The sequence below is a fragment of the Nematolebias whitei genome, chromosome 17 (genome assembly GCF_014905685.2).
Source record: "Nematolebias whitei isolate Nwh7 chromosome 17, NemWhi1, whole genome shotgun sequence".
NCBI lineage: Eukaryota > Metazoa > Chordata > Actinopteri > Cyprinodontiformes > Rivulidae > Nematolebias > Nematolebias whitei.
The window spans coordinates 36,937,691-36,951,125 of record NC_056514.1 but is presented as its reverse complement, the minus strand read 5'-3'; the positions used below and the strand labels follow the sequence as shown (position 1 = coordinate 36,951,125).

Sequence of the window (13,435 nt, the reverse complement as noted above, 5' to 3'; positions counted from 1 at the left end):
CTGTGATGATCTCACGACTCCTGAGGACACAGCTGTTCTTACGGAGACGCTGAAAGGTGGCTTGAAGTGGAACTTTACGCCGGAACTGAAATATCTTCAGAAAGGTAAAAGAGTCGATCTTCAACTACCAGTGTACCGTGGATTAAGCTGCGCTTCAAGAGCGTGTCGTTCTGGTCTACAGACCTACATCTTCATCCATCTTTTCCTCTCCATTTAAACTCCTTCATTTCCCATCTTTAAAACTTCTATCTGCCAGTAATTAATCCAGATATTTTCAGAAATGTCTGTTGGTTTCAAAAGCTGCAGGTGAGGAAATCATGGCCGTATGATTTTCTCATTGTAAAGCTCATTAATTAAGCTGCGTTATTGTAATCAATCTGCCAATTATTGTAAATGTGTGATGTGTTTAAATCGTTTTTAAATAAACGACCCACTGTTGTTGGTGAGTCAAAGATAAAACACGTTTCCGTCCACATTTAATTATTCAAAACACGATATTACTCTGTCCAGAAAAATGAAAGAATCCGTTTAAATTATGAATAATATCTGACAGGTATCTGTTCATTACAGTTTTACTAATTTTGGCTTTTTATCGTTATTTTACCAATTTTAGCTTTTATCTACTGTTTTACTATTTATTTATTTTTTTACCATTATTCTGCTAATTTTACTTTTTAGCTGTTTTACTAATTTTAACTTTATACCCTTATTCTGCTCATTTTAGCTTTTAGCTACTGTTTTGGTTACTGGTGCCAGACCTAGGGTTATCTGGGCCAGTAACGTGATATACAGGATAAAAAGCGCTGTGGATCATTGAGGAGAACTGGTGGATTAGAGTCTTTATCAAGCCAGCGCCATTTTATTTCTGATAATATCAAAAATATCTTCCTTTTGAAAGGAAACAAAACATTTATGATTTGTTTCTTGTTTCTTTGTTTAACTTTGTTTGAAACTTCATGTTTCAGTAATTTAACTTTGTTAAATTACTGAAACATGAAGTAATAAGAACCAAAATACTAAACTTACAATAAAACCCAGTACTAGTGCTGCTAATTCAGCTCATTACTGTTGGCTAAATGCACAACATGGCGGCAGTGGCTTAACAAGATGAAAAGTACAAATGCGACAAGAAAATGACATTGTGGTGAACATACACCCCACTCCTCTTACAGCAGTTTATATCAATATAGTACTATCTACTCCTCAATTTAGTACTACACAATCCACATACTGGAAACTGTTCTATACTAACAAATGAGGTAGTAAAATTAGAGGTGATGCGTTTAATTTCACAATATAGGTCAAAGGCTGAAAAAGGGGCAATTTGTTGTCAACTGGGAACTTCAGAAGTTTGAGCTTGGCATATTTTTTTGAAAATTTAGCAGCAATTTAGTTAAATCTAGGAAACTGGTAACACTGAATATGGTGTCAAGGATAACCTCTTTAACTAGTAAAACTCCAGAATCACTATCAGAGGAAGAAAAGCTAGAACTCTCGAATTTGCAGATTAAATTAGATGAACCGTACAACCAGAACGCCAGAGGTGCATTTGTCAGGTCCAGAGCAAGATGGCTAGAGGAAGGAGAACAAAATTATCACTATTTTTTTTTTTAACTTGGAAAAGCATTGTGCCAGTATTGATAGTGTCGCTAAATTGAATGTGAATGGAACACTAACGAATGATTATAAAATATCTGGACACTGCAGTCGATTCTTTGCGGAGCTATGTAGCTCTAATTTTCCTAGGAGCCTTTGATTTAATTTATTTTGGGTTTTGTGTAAGATTGGGTTAAAGTTTGAGGCGCTCCTGTTTTGATAATTTGTTACTAAAACGCCAACACACTTCCTCTTTTACACAGCTCAGATTTAATGCCGTTTTTAATAGGCATAATCTCACATTTCTTAATACTGAGGGATAAAGCAGATGCCCTTGAGAGCTCCTGAATTGTATTAATTCCTGCAGAAGTTTTTCATGTCTCTAAAAAAGTGTTGTGTTAGCTGCTAGTTGTGTTAAAATAAGCTTATTACAAAGAAGAGAGAAGCCTTCTACAGCACTTCTACTGAATATGAGATGCCATAATCTGTGCCACCAGCAAAAAGAGGAATGGAGAAGCAGGGCAGCCCCGTCTTATTTCCCTGGCGATATTAAATCTATTGCTTTGGTATTAGCTCGTGCTTTGTTGGTTTCAGCTGTTTGCTACTGTCTTGCTCTTTTTGACTTTCAGCAGCTGTTTTGTTCGTTTTAGCTGTTCTGCTCAGTTTGTTCAGATGTTCGTCTTGTTTTACCCTCAACATTTTACTTTCATCTTCTTCTAGTTTCAGCAGTCACTCAGCGCTCAGCTTTTACACAAAATGCACATTTTTCTACCTTAACAGTAATTTTAAAAAGGTATTAACAGCAAGAAATCTTATTTTTTATATTTATGATCAATTACTTATCTTCATTCATTTGGACTATACTGTGCACTTTCACTGCAGAAAACCCCAAATCAATTTTAAATTTGAGTTTGGAATAAAATCATTTACATGATTCAATGGTGATTTTTGTTAATTACAGCTTGATCCACCTCGGTGCAACAACCAGAATTATTGCCATGCTGTTGGATTTATCCTTCCTTTCCTTTCTCCAGCTCAGTCTAGGGAAACCCCGGTGTGGTGGTCTCCCTCCGCGATGCAAAGATGGCAACCCGGCTCCCTTGCCCAGGCACCAATTTCTTCCGCCCCTTCACCCAGGGGTCACTGGTGGAAATCGAGAGGCGCGCAGCGGACAGGAAAAAAGCAGCAGAAGAGAGCCATGAGGAGGAGGAACCGCTGGCCCCGCATCCTGATCTGGAAGCTGGCAAGAGCCTGCCACTAATCTACGGAGACCCTCCCCCGGAGCTGCTCAACACGCCTCTGGAGGACCTGGACCCCTTCTACAAAGCACAGAAAGTCAGCCTGAGCTCACCTCAGCTGAAACACACCATCAGATCACATTAGGACGCTGTTCTTACATAATTTTACATAAAACACGACAGGACTTCACATACGTTTCTGTCATTACATCTGCATGCCTCATAAAAGGTGTAAGGTTTCATTTGTGGTATGCATGAGCTGCAATTAAATTTTATGGACTTGTTTCAAGCTGTCATCAGTAACGATTTACTGAAACGTTGTCTCGAAACATTAAGTTCAGATCTGTTGAAGTGGGGTTCTGCAGGTTACAAACACATCATCTTACCTGTTGTAGACAGCTCTCAGTCAAGAGAAATTGTTTAATTCTGACCAGATTAACAAGCTACGGGCTGATCTGACCAGACCAAAGCAGATCGGTGCCGTCAAAATCTCACAATCTTCACAGCGGTTCGTACAAACAACAGCTTTACACGGCTGCTAGGTTAGACGTGGTTATTTCTACAGGAATTTGATGACATTCCTGCAGAAAGTGCCCACAGTTGCACCTGAGGTGATACCGTTAGCTGCTGCTATGTGCGCTTACGAACTTTGATGTGAGCAACAAGCATCTTTACAACCGTTCCAGCAAAAATAATAAATAAATCTTATAAACATAGGTAAACGGTGAAGGAGACGGCATGATTACTGTGCATGAAGGCACAGACGAGGCAGAGACAAAGACAGCTCGTTGTGGCTGCGCTGGCCTCGACGACAGGGACACGTTTCCTAAGTTTGCTCATTATTGTGCACCGTAACGGAAAAGGTGGATTGCTCTTCGTGATTAATTTGCAAATACAAAACATTGTTTACTGTCTGAGTCAGTCTGTATAATAAAACAGTCTGGTCATGGTAAGGGAATTAAAAATCTGTACAGGTAAGCAACCCATGGAGTAACGTCCACTGTCACTAATGCGTCAGCAACAGCAGAAATCTTTTAATTTGGAGTTTAGAGAAGCTTTTACTCCCTGGCCCTCTGAGACCAGCTTGTCGCTTTGATCAGAATTAAACTTTGGCTGTGTTCAAAATGTTCACACCGTGGTCACTATATATTGTGTTAAACTACAGAGGACGGCATTGCGTTTTTACATTTGTAACACTATTCATATCAGTCAAAAAAGCATCGTGAAGAAGAAGAAAAACATATACAAGTCGCTTCGGCGTGTAAGTCGCATACGTTGCGTTTATTTAATGGTCAAAACAGCTTCATTTTACCTGGGCAGCGCGGTGCCATCCATCCATCCGTCGCGGCCGGAGCCACTAGCTCTCCAACGTCCCTCCGCCTGCACCAGCTGAGTGAAGCGAGCACGCACGAGAGGACTCGCTGTTGCAGTTCTTAGAAATTTAAAGCATCAGTCAAAAATCGTTATGAATATGGAAAAGAAAACGTATATAAGTCGCAGGACTGAAAAATCCATGCAAAAACTGCGACTTATACGCTGCAAAATACGTTACTTCATAAATTTGTTCCCAGTACTCACATATAGCAGGATATACTGGAATATATGCCTGAATCTAAAGTGATGGACTTGATAGTTTTACTGATTTTAGTAGAGAAAATTAAGTCTTTTTTAAAACTGAGACCTCAGTCAGAGGTCATTTTGACCCAAGGGCAGCAGGAGGGTTGACTCATTGGTTTTCAACGGCCTAAAATGTTTGAGAACGATTAAATTAGCCCAATCTGTCTCCAGAACACTGACATTAAGTTTACTTCTGCTTATGTGTTACACCTTTTGTTGTGTTCTATGTTTTTACACAAATGCAGACTCCATCTGTAACTTCAAAAATTATAAAATTATTATTGGCTGAAGAGAGCCGCACAGCATTATAATAAAGTTTCACTTTATATTATGATCTTTAAAATGTTTCATATTTACACCAAAACGTTTCAAATAAAGTTTCAGCTCAGTTTTTGAACAACTTTTCAACCCTCCAAGCTCAGGATTAGAGACGTCTACATAATTACGGCATTTTCAGAGTCTGAAAATCACAACAGTGAGCTACAGGTGTTAGCTAGGCCTGTCACGATAACAAATTTCGTTGGGCGATTAATTGTCTCAGAAATTATTGCGATAAACGATAATAATATTGAAATTTGACAATAATTAGTAATGGCAAATTTAAGAAGAAATGTTGGTTAATTTTTGTGTGTAGTATATTTTTTATCGCTGTATGGCAGTATAAGACTGTTTGAACCGAAGGATGGATAGTGAGGGAGCGAGCAGTGTATCTGTAAGAAAAATGGGAGGGAGGCCCCTTGACGCGACATGGGCTGTCTCTCGTTCCTGTTTTTCGGTTCTCGAAATGGCGGATGCTCTGTGTGGTTTAAACTCCTTAGCATAGCATTTGTCACACAAAACTTTTAATAAAAAAATTAGTAAACAAGTTTTCAGCTTATTTTTGCAGAGAAAAGCAACTTTTTACACGAAGGCACAAGCTTCAACCGTGAATTTTGGAGCTTCGACAAGACGGAGTTTTTTTTCCTCAAGGTCGGCCTGTTAGCTTAGCTCGTAGCTTATCTTCTCAGTTAGCTGCTTTTAACAATCTAAAAACACGATTTTGGACGGTTAAAACAGATTTTAAAAAGAAAGAAAGGAGGGGTCAGTGAAGAGCACCGGAGTTGAGCCTTTTGTCATCCAGTGTCTTCCGTAAAAAAAGAGAGAGAGAAGAAACGATAAAGCCGATAAATGAAAATGAGCTTGATAATTTTCATTTATCATGCGATTAATTGATTTATTGTTTATCGCGACAGGCCTAGTGTTAGCATTAGCTTTCATTAGCTTGCTGTGTTGGCTCAGACCACAATGCATCATGATCAATTTCCACTTCTGCGCACAACTTTTACTGAACCACGTGACCAGTTATATGAAGCGAACGAGTGGACAGTTTGAACACAGTCAATATTTCCCTAAACTGAGGTTGTCCAAAGAGTTATCTGCAACAGGTAAGATATTATTTATTCAAAGGCTTTCCGCTTCAGAAGAGCTGAACTACGACTTGAAGTTTTCTGAATGACTCTGTTGGTTCCTTTTCAGACGTTCGTTGTGATCAGCAAAGGGAACACGATCTACAGGTTCAACGCTGACCCGGCTTGTTACATTCTGAGCTCGTTTAGTTTGGTCCGGAGAGGAGCCATCAAAATTCTCATACATTCATATCCTTTCAGCCGCGCTGTTTGCCCACACTTTAAAATCATTACGCAGATTTACCTGTCTGCTGTGTTCAATTTAAATCGATCAGGCTCTTCATTCTGTTCACAAACGAGGTGTTCATGCTTGTTTCCTTAATCCAGACCTAAATTATTTAGCATGTTCATCATGATTACCATTTTATCGAACTGTGTGTTCATGACGATGAGTAACCCACCAGCGTGGAGTAAAACGGTCGAGTTAGTACATTTCATTTCATTTTCTAATTATTCCAGGGTTGCAGTTTTTTTCCTGCTTCACGTTGGATTATTTATTTTGTAGATATGTTTTCACTGGGATTTACACATTTGAGGCCACAGTCAAGGTCTTGTCGAGAGGTTTCTGTGTCGGTTCTTTTACATTCCTTCGAGATCCGTGGAACTGGCTGGATTTCATGGTGATCAGCATGGCGTGAGTATTTGAGAGTGTTTTCATTTATAATACGCGGAATATGTTTTGTGATTTTCTGCTTCTCACGCTGCACCGGGATTAGATCATACTGAGTCAAATCGGACACTTGAATTTTATTTTTTACATCTTTCAACAGTTACATCACTGAGTTTGTTGATCTGGGCAACGTATCGGCCCTCAGGACGTTTCGAGTACTTCGAGCCCTAAAAACGATTACTGTAATCCCTGGTAGGTGACAGGATCTGTGTGTGTTGTTCTTATGTCTTCTGTCCTGCCTTCCTCAGCGTTTTCTCCTTCGTGTGATCAACTCCTGCCTTTGCCACCTGTTGTTCTTCTCCAGGTGTTTGTGTTTATACCCTCGTTAGTGTGTCTATATATTCTTTATTGTTCCCGTGTCCGTGGACTGTCCAGTAAGGCGTCAGTTTCCGTTTTTCCTCCGAGATGTGGTAGAGGCAGGGCAGCTGACTCGGGACCCAAAAGTCCCAGGTTCGATCCCCAGTCATAGCACACCTCGTGGTGTCTCTGAGCAGCACACCCTATCCCCAAATTGCTCTCTGGGCACTTTCAATAGCTGCTCACTGCTCCACCTGGTGGTGGATGGGTTAAATGCAGAGAGCCAATTTCACCATTGTATGGAAACATACAATGATGACAACACTTCATCACATCATTATTCTCCGTAGGTGAGCTTTGCTGCCATGTCAACCCTTTTGTTTATTTTGATAAACAGTATCAGAATCAACCTTTATTGTCATTGCACAGAAGCACAATGAAACCACATTACAGCACAGCCGTCCAAAGAAAACAACATGGGTAGACGCGGATGCCTGAGGCTGCAGCCTCATGTGAAGCGCTGCCCTTTTTTGTTTAAATAAGAAAAAGGGAAAACATGAGGAAATGGGGAGGTATAAAAAAAATCATCTCACACTAAAAGTGTGCCGGAGAGTTTCAGGAGCTGCAAGTGGCCTGTGATTCTCAGCAAGAATCGTGTCCAGCTTACGGCTCAGCTCGCAATTCATTTGAGTGTGAGTGTTGGCAGCACGACACATTCCTTCACACATGCCGGGCAGCTTTACAATGGCCAGAACAGTTGCCAATGTTTTCTGAATTTGTCGATCAGCCAGGTAACCACCAACTCCAAAAAGCAGAAATCCATCCATTCATTATCTTTTACCCGCTCCTTCCATTTTGGGTAACAGGGGTGGCCGGTGCCCATGTCCAGCAATCACTGCGAGGGGCGGGGTACACCCTGGACAGGTCTCCAGTCCATCACAGGGCCACATAGAGACAAACGAGACAAACAACCATTCACTCTCTCACTCACACGTAGGGACAATTTAGAGTTACCAATACGAACATAATCTCACTGTATTTCGGTACAATGATAATAAAGCTTATTCTGATTCTGAATTATGTACACATCTTCAGCGTCCTTGACCTACAATGTAGACAGACACGATCTTCTACTTCCCCCAAGAATCCATCGTGTATCCAGCTGCCAGTGTCCAGTCGGGACAGGAGGGCTCTCCTTCGCCCTGTCTTTTTGTTGAGAAAACAGTATTTACTTATTCCCGAGTTCTCCAACTCCTGCCTGTGTTTCGGTTCAAAGTACAGATCATGATAGTAAACTTCCTGTTTACTGTTGCCTGTTTACTCATATGTACTGCTCGCTGCCATGAAAAGTGGGTGATAATGCAATTGCCTGCACGCTTATGTTTGTTTGTCTTTTGTCAAAATACCAAAATATCTAATGACCCACTGGATGGATTTTAATGAAACTTTCAGAAAGGATTTGTTGGCTCTACATCTTCAACTGGTTTACGTTTTGAGATGGACACCCATAAAAAATAATAATATATTTTTTTTAAAAACCTTAGCAAACAGAAAAATGACTCACACTCAGTCAGTTAGGTGTTTCAGTAGCTGAGACTCAACCCCAACACTCTGAGCTCTAACAGATCATGCAAGCTCTTTATTCAAAACTTTTATTTGCAAGGTGACAGATGATATTTCATTTCAGTTTGGGTTTAGTTATGAGATGGAATGCTACACATGAATGTGCATGTTTGCCACATGAAAACAAAATATCGAGCCGTATTTTTGTTGCAGAGCTGGGTAGTCATCAACAACACCCTGACTTGTATTTTCTCAGGTCTGAAGACGATCGTGGGCGCTTTGATCCAGTCCGTGAAGAAAATGGGGGACGTTATGGTTCTGACGGTCTTCGCCCTGGCTGTTTTTGCCCTCGTCGGTCTTCAACTTTTCATGGGAAACCTGCGTCAGAAATGCGTGCGATGGCCCGTTCAGATGAATGAAACTGTGTTTGAATTCTTCAACACCACCTCTAACGACACACTGAACTTCAACACCACCATGGGTGTCAATGATACACTATATTCCAACAGTACCTTCAATTTTATTGAATACATTGAAAACCCGGGTACGTTTGTCACCTATTTTGATTATCTTGTGACGATACTGTCCCATAATAGAGATATTTTCTTTCGGCTTGTAGAAAATCACTATTATTTGGAGGGCAGCCATGATGCTCTAGTTTGTGGTAACAGCTCTGATGCTGGGTATGTATAATAAAAACATCTCTTTATCTTCTCAGTTGTGTCTTCATAAACGCTGCAAATGTCAAAAGTCTGACACAAGAAAAGGTGTTGATAGCAGATGTCTAATTTTTATTCTCCTTCCATAGAAAGTGCCCAGAAGGATACACGTGCATGAAGGCAGGGAGGAACCCTAACTTTGGTTACACCAGCTTTGACTCTTTCGGCTGGTCCTTTCTTGCCCTCTTCAGACTGATGACACAGGACTTCTGGGAGAACCTTTTCCAACTGGTTGGCACTTTATTTATTTGTTACACCGCAGTTTAACCTGATTGGTACTAGTAATTAAATTTACGTGGAAAGTTCTAAGTTCTTGTAGCTTCTGTTGTGCTCCTAACACAGCTCTTAAGAGCAGCCGGTAGGACGTACATGCTGTTCTTCGTGGTGGTTATCTTTCTGGGCTCTTTCTACCTCATCAACCTCATCTTGGCTGTGGTGGCCATGGCTTACGACGAGCAGAATCAGGCAACCCAACTGGAGGCCATCGAAAAGGAGAAAGAGTTCCAGCGACTCCTGGAACAGGTCAAACTTCAAGAGCAGGTAATGATGCCACGATTGATTTATTGGATCATTATCATTAGCTTGCAGCCTATAACAGTAGGCTGTTGATTATTGGGCACTCCAGTTAGTAGCTCTGTTCACACCTCAAACCATATTGTGGACAGCTCTCACTGCGTTTGTTCACACCTGGCAGGTAAATGCATACCCAAAAATGTGCACGCTGGCTGGAGGGGTCATTAGAAGGTTCTGATTACCGTAATTTCTGGCATATAAGTCGCAGTTTTTTGCATAGACTTGTCAGTCCTGCGACTTATACGCCAAAGCGACATATATGTTTTTTCCATATTCATAACGCAATTTTTGACTGACGATTTAAATTTCTAATAATTGCAACAGCGAGTCCTCCCGTGCGTGCTCGCTTCACTCAGCTGGTGCAGGCGGAGGAACGCCGGAGGGCAAGCGGCTCCGGCTGTGATGAATGTATGGCACCGCGCCGCCCAGGTGAAATAAAGCTGTTTTGACCAGTAAAGCGCATTTATTAAGGAAAAGTTAAACTGAGACACACCTTTGGTATAATGCCGAGCAAACAAATAATTGTTTTTAAACGTTAATCTTGTTAAAGTTCTAAGAATTGCAACAGCGAGTCCTCCCGTGTGTGCTCGCTTCACTCAGCTGGAGCAGGCGGAAGAACGCAGGAGAGCTAGTGGCTCCGGCTGCAATGGACGCTTGGATGGATGGATGCCGGTAGATGGATGGATGGATGGCGCCGTGCCACCCAGACAAAATGAAGCTGTTTTGACCATTAAATAAATGCATAATAAACACGACAAGTCAGCGGTGACGCATAATAAAGCGACTTAGATGTGTTTTTTTTCCTCTTCATGATGCTTTTTTGACTGATGTGACTTGTACTCTGGAGCGACTTATACGCCAGAAAATAAGGTAGATGAGCTCATATTGCAAGAGAACTATGGCTGACTCCAGTATTTCGGATTGTAAGGCACATTAGGCAAAATAAGTTCATTTTGACAGATTTTTGAGCGCTGTGTACCATATAAAATTGGTTCAAGGTCAGTAAGCACAACCAGAATTAATACATAAGGCTCACAGTTGATTTTTGAGAAAATTAAAGTATTTTAAGTGTGCCTTATAGTCTGAAAAGTAATAAAGTATAAGGAGTATTTCCATGCAAAGCTCTGAAAGTTATAGCCCACAATGACAGCAGTGGGTTCAAATAACTTTAAAACAACAAGAACTAACTTTAAACTAAAGAGAATGAAATGTTGTGGTGGCAGGGCAGCAGCCGGGTGGAAAAGAGTCACGTCGGTTTACAATGAGGTCCTACAGTTCATCAAATACATGCGAATACAAAGCGTCCGAACCTAAAGTAGTTTAAATGAAAGCATTTGACGTGCACTGAGGCCACTCGGACTCGTAACGCTCATCAACCATGATGGATGTCAGTGCCTGGTGTGAACAAGGTCTTAGGTCCTGCTTAATCCTGTGCAGGGTCACAGAGAGCAGACGGTTGTCACCATTAGCCGAGAGGTGGGGTAAACTTTGGACAGGTCGGCCGTCCGTCACCGAGCCGAGACAAACAACCATTCATGCACACGCTCAAACATGCAGCTAATTCAAAATCACCAAACAACCTAAAGTGCAAGTTATGGTACTGTGGGAGGAAACCGGAGTACAGACAGCCCATGTATGAAGATGGAACAACATACAACATCAATGCAGTGTTTAGAATCCAGGAGCTTCGTGCTGCAGGACAGAAGTGATGTGTCACCATGCAGCTCGCCTCATGTCACAGCATAACCTACTGTCATGTGTCTGCTCACAGCATACTAATTGCTTTGTTTTCAGCATGACAAATGCACGTATTTGATCATTTCATTTAATACGCAAATAATTACCTCTTAATTTTTAAGTTAGGTGCTTCAAAACGGAAGAAATCTCAAAAGAAATAAACTGAAAATGTCATGTTTTTCCAAACAGGCTCAGGTTTATGGAAGTCAAGCGACTCTGACCAGTAAAAAGTCTCTTAGTCAACAAACACCATCTGAAAAGTCAGATTATGAGAATAATCTGAAGCAGGATGAGGCTATAAAGGACTGTAACGGGAGAATTATTCCTCGGTTGTTGATCAGAGCCCCCACCATGGACGAGGTTAGTCGCTCACTCTTACACCACTGCTGCCTCTTTCATCTACACTGTTGTTTTATTCACATCTATTCAAAGAATGTCTAATCTTATTCTATAGTCTGCTGTAGATTATGAGTTGAAAAAGACGTCCCTGGACTCATTGCCCGGCGCGCTGCATCTGGATGAACCGGGCCTGAAACAGAGATCTGGAAGTGCTACAACTGTGCTTACTGCAGCTGCTATGGAAGGTACGGTGCTTTTACTGCACCACAAACTGCACATGATCCCTGGCTGTGGGATGCATTGATACACCAACATAAACCTGTTTCAGTGAGCTGCTTAATAATAACAAAATAATGTTAGCTAGCTTTACTGTGCAGGACAATGAAACTTGTACCAGCTACTGGCTGCCGGGGGACTGGTTTGTTGCTGGTTCAGTTTCTTCACAAAACTGTGTTTGAGTCAGTTGGTGCTGGTTGTGAGCCTGCCAATGAGTGGGCTTGTGACTGGAGAGCATCCTGAGTGGGTGGGGTCATTGCAGATCTTTATGGGATGGAGGAGGAGTGATGGGTGTTGTTAGGAATAACATAACCTTTAATGATATATTGTGGAAAATAACATAATATGGGTTGGTGAGTTTAATGTTTAATTATGAATTATGGAAAATAGTTCATATAAAGATGACTAGAATATCTGTCAGATGTGTAAACTAGGCTATAAGCTGATAAATAATGTCTTTTAGTGGCTGCTAACGTTTAAAATCAACCATGACACTTTCTGCTGTCAGTAGGAAAATAATTCCTTATAAGGCCTTTAATGAGAAACAAAGCATCAACCTCAAAGGTTCTGTTACAGTTAACTAAGATCAACTATAAAGTTAAATTATAATTCACATCATGTGAGTATGTGTGGGGATTAAAAAAAATTAATAATGAGTCAAAGAGCAGCTCAATAGGTCAGAACGACTCTAGAGCAATCTAAGACTTGATAATGTAATGAGTACCAAGGAGATAATCAGTCTCACAGTCATTGTGAGAGTATGTGTGTGGGTGCTCAAATGTGTCTAATGGAAAGAGGAAAGTGTCACGTACTCAGCTGAAAGAGATGACAGCTAATGTGTGCCCGTTTGATTGGATAGAAATTGAAAACAGGAAGTGTCATGGGGTGGAGAAAACAGAGTCTATAAGTGTGGGAACAGACCTGACACAAGGCAGAATTGTACGAGGGCCCCTTAATATCAGGTAATATATATATATATATATATATACAATTCTCTCTTGTTCACGCATTTTGAAGTCTGTAAAAATAAAGAGGTTGTTAATTCTGTTGTTCCTTGTTGTTCCTTCCGAGCAAACAGGAAGGAGAGGAGGAAAGATCTTTGTTTCCCCAACCGTGTGGTGTTCACCTTCCAGCCAGTGTTGTCAAGTCCGCGTATTATAAGCAACTTTGGGCTTCTAAAAAAGTTAAATCTGGTCCTCTGGACATTCAAAAAAACAAAACAAAGCAAATCAATAAAAAAATGTAGAAACGTTTCGTCTCTCGTCCGAGAGACTTCTTCAGTCTGAGGTGCTGTTTTCAGCTCAGTCTCTTAAATAGTACCTTCTCAGAGTGGATCAACCAGTTTTGCTGCTGACAACCAAAACC

General features: G+C 40.9%; 1 protein-coding gene across 2 annotated transcripts in view; it reads left to right on the top strand.

Annotated features, from left to right (window-relative positions):
- Positions 1 to 2,649: 2,649 nt before the first annotated feature.
- The window catches only part of scn4aa (sodium channel, voltage-gated, type IV, alpha, a), a 32,524-nt gene continuing 21,738 nt past the window's right edge, over positions 2,650 to 13,435 (top strand). The window contains exons 1-11 of one of the 2 annotated variants that reach the window (XM_037691222.1): positions 2,650 to 2,931; positions 5,967 to 6,085; positions 6,230 to 6,319; positions 6,402 to 6,530; positions 6,667 to 6,758; positions 8,683 to 8,970; positions 9,046 to 9,109; positions 9,235 to 9,376; positions 9,488 to 9,685; positions 11,645 to 11,815; positions 11,910 to 12,039. In XM_037691222.1, the coding sequence (XP_037547150.1) occupies positions 2,680 to 2,931; positions 5,967 to 6,085; positions 6,230 to 6,319; positions 6,402 to 6,530; positions 6,667 to 6,758; positions 8,683 to 8,970; positions 9,046 to 9,109; positions 9,235 to 9,376; positions 9,488 to 9,685; positions 11,645 to 11,815; positions 11,910 to 12,039 (1,675 nt within the window). In that variant the 5' untranslated portion in view covers positions 2,650 to 2,679. The remainder of the gene's footprint in view (positions 2,932 to 5,966; positions 6,086 to 6,229; positions 6,320 to 6,401; positions 6,531 to 6,666; positions 6,759 to 8,682; positions 8,971 to 9,045; positions 9,110 to 9,234; positions 9,377 to 9,487; positions 9,686 to 11,644; positions 11,816 to 11,909; positions 12,040 to 13,435) is intronic. The other variant, XM_037691221.1, reaches the window with a different exon arrangement.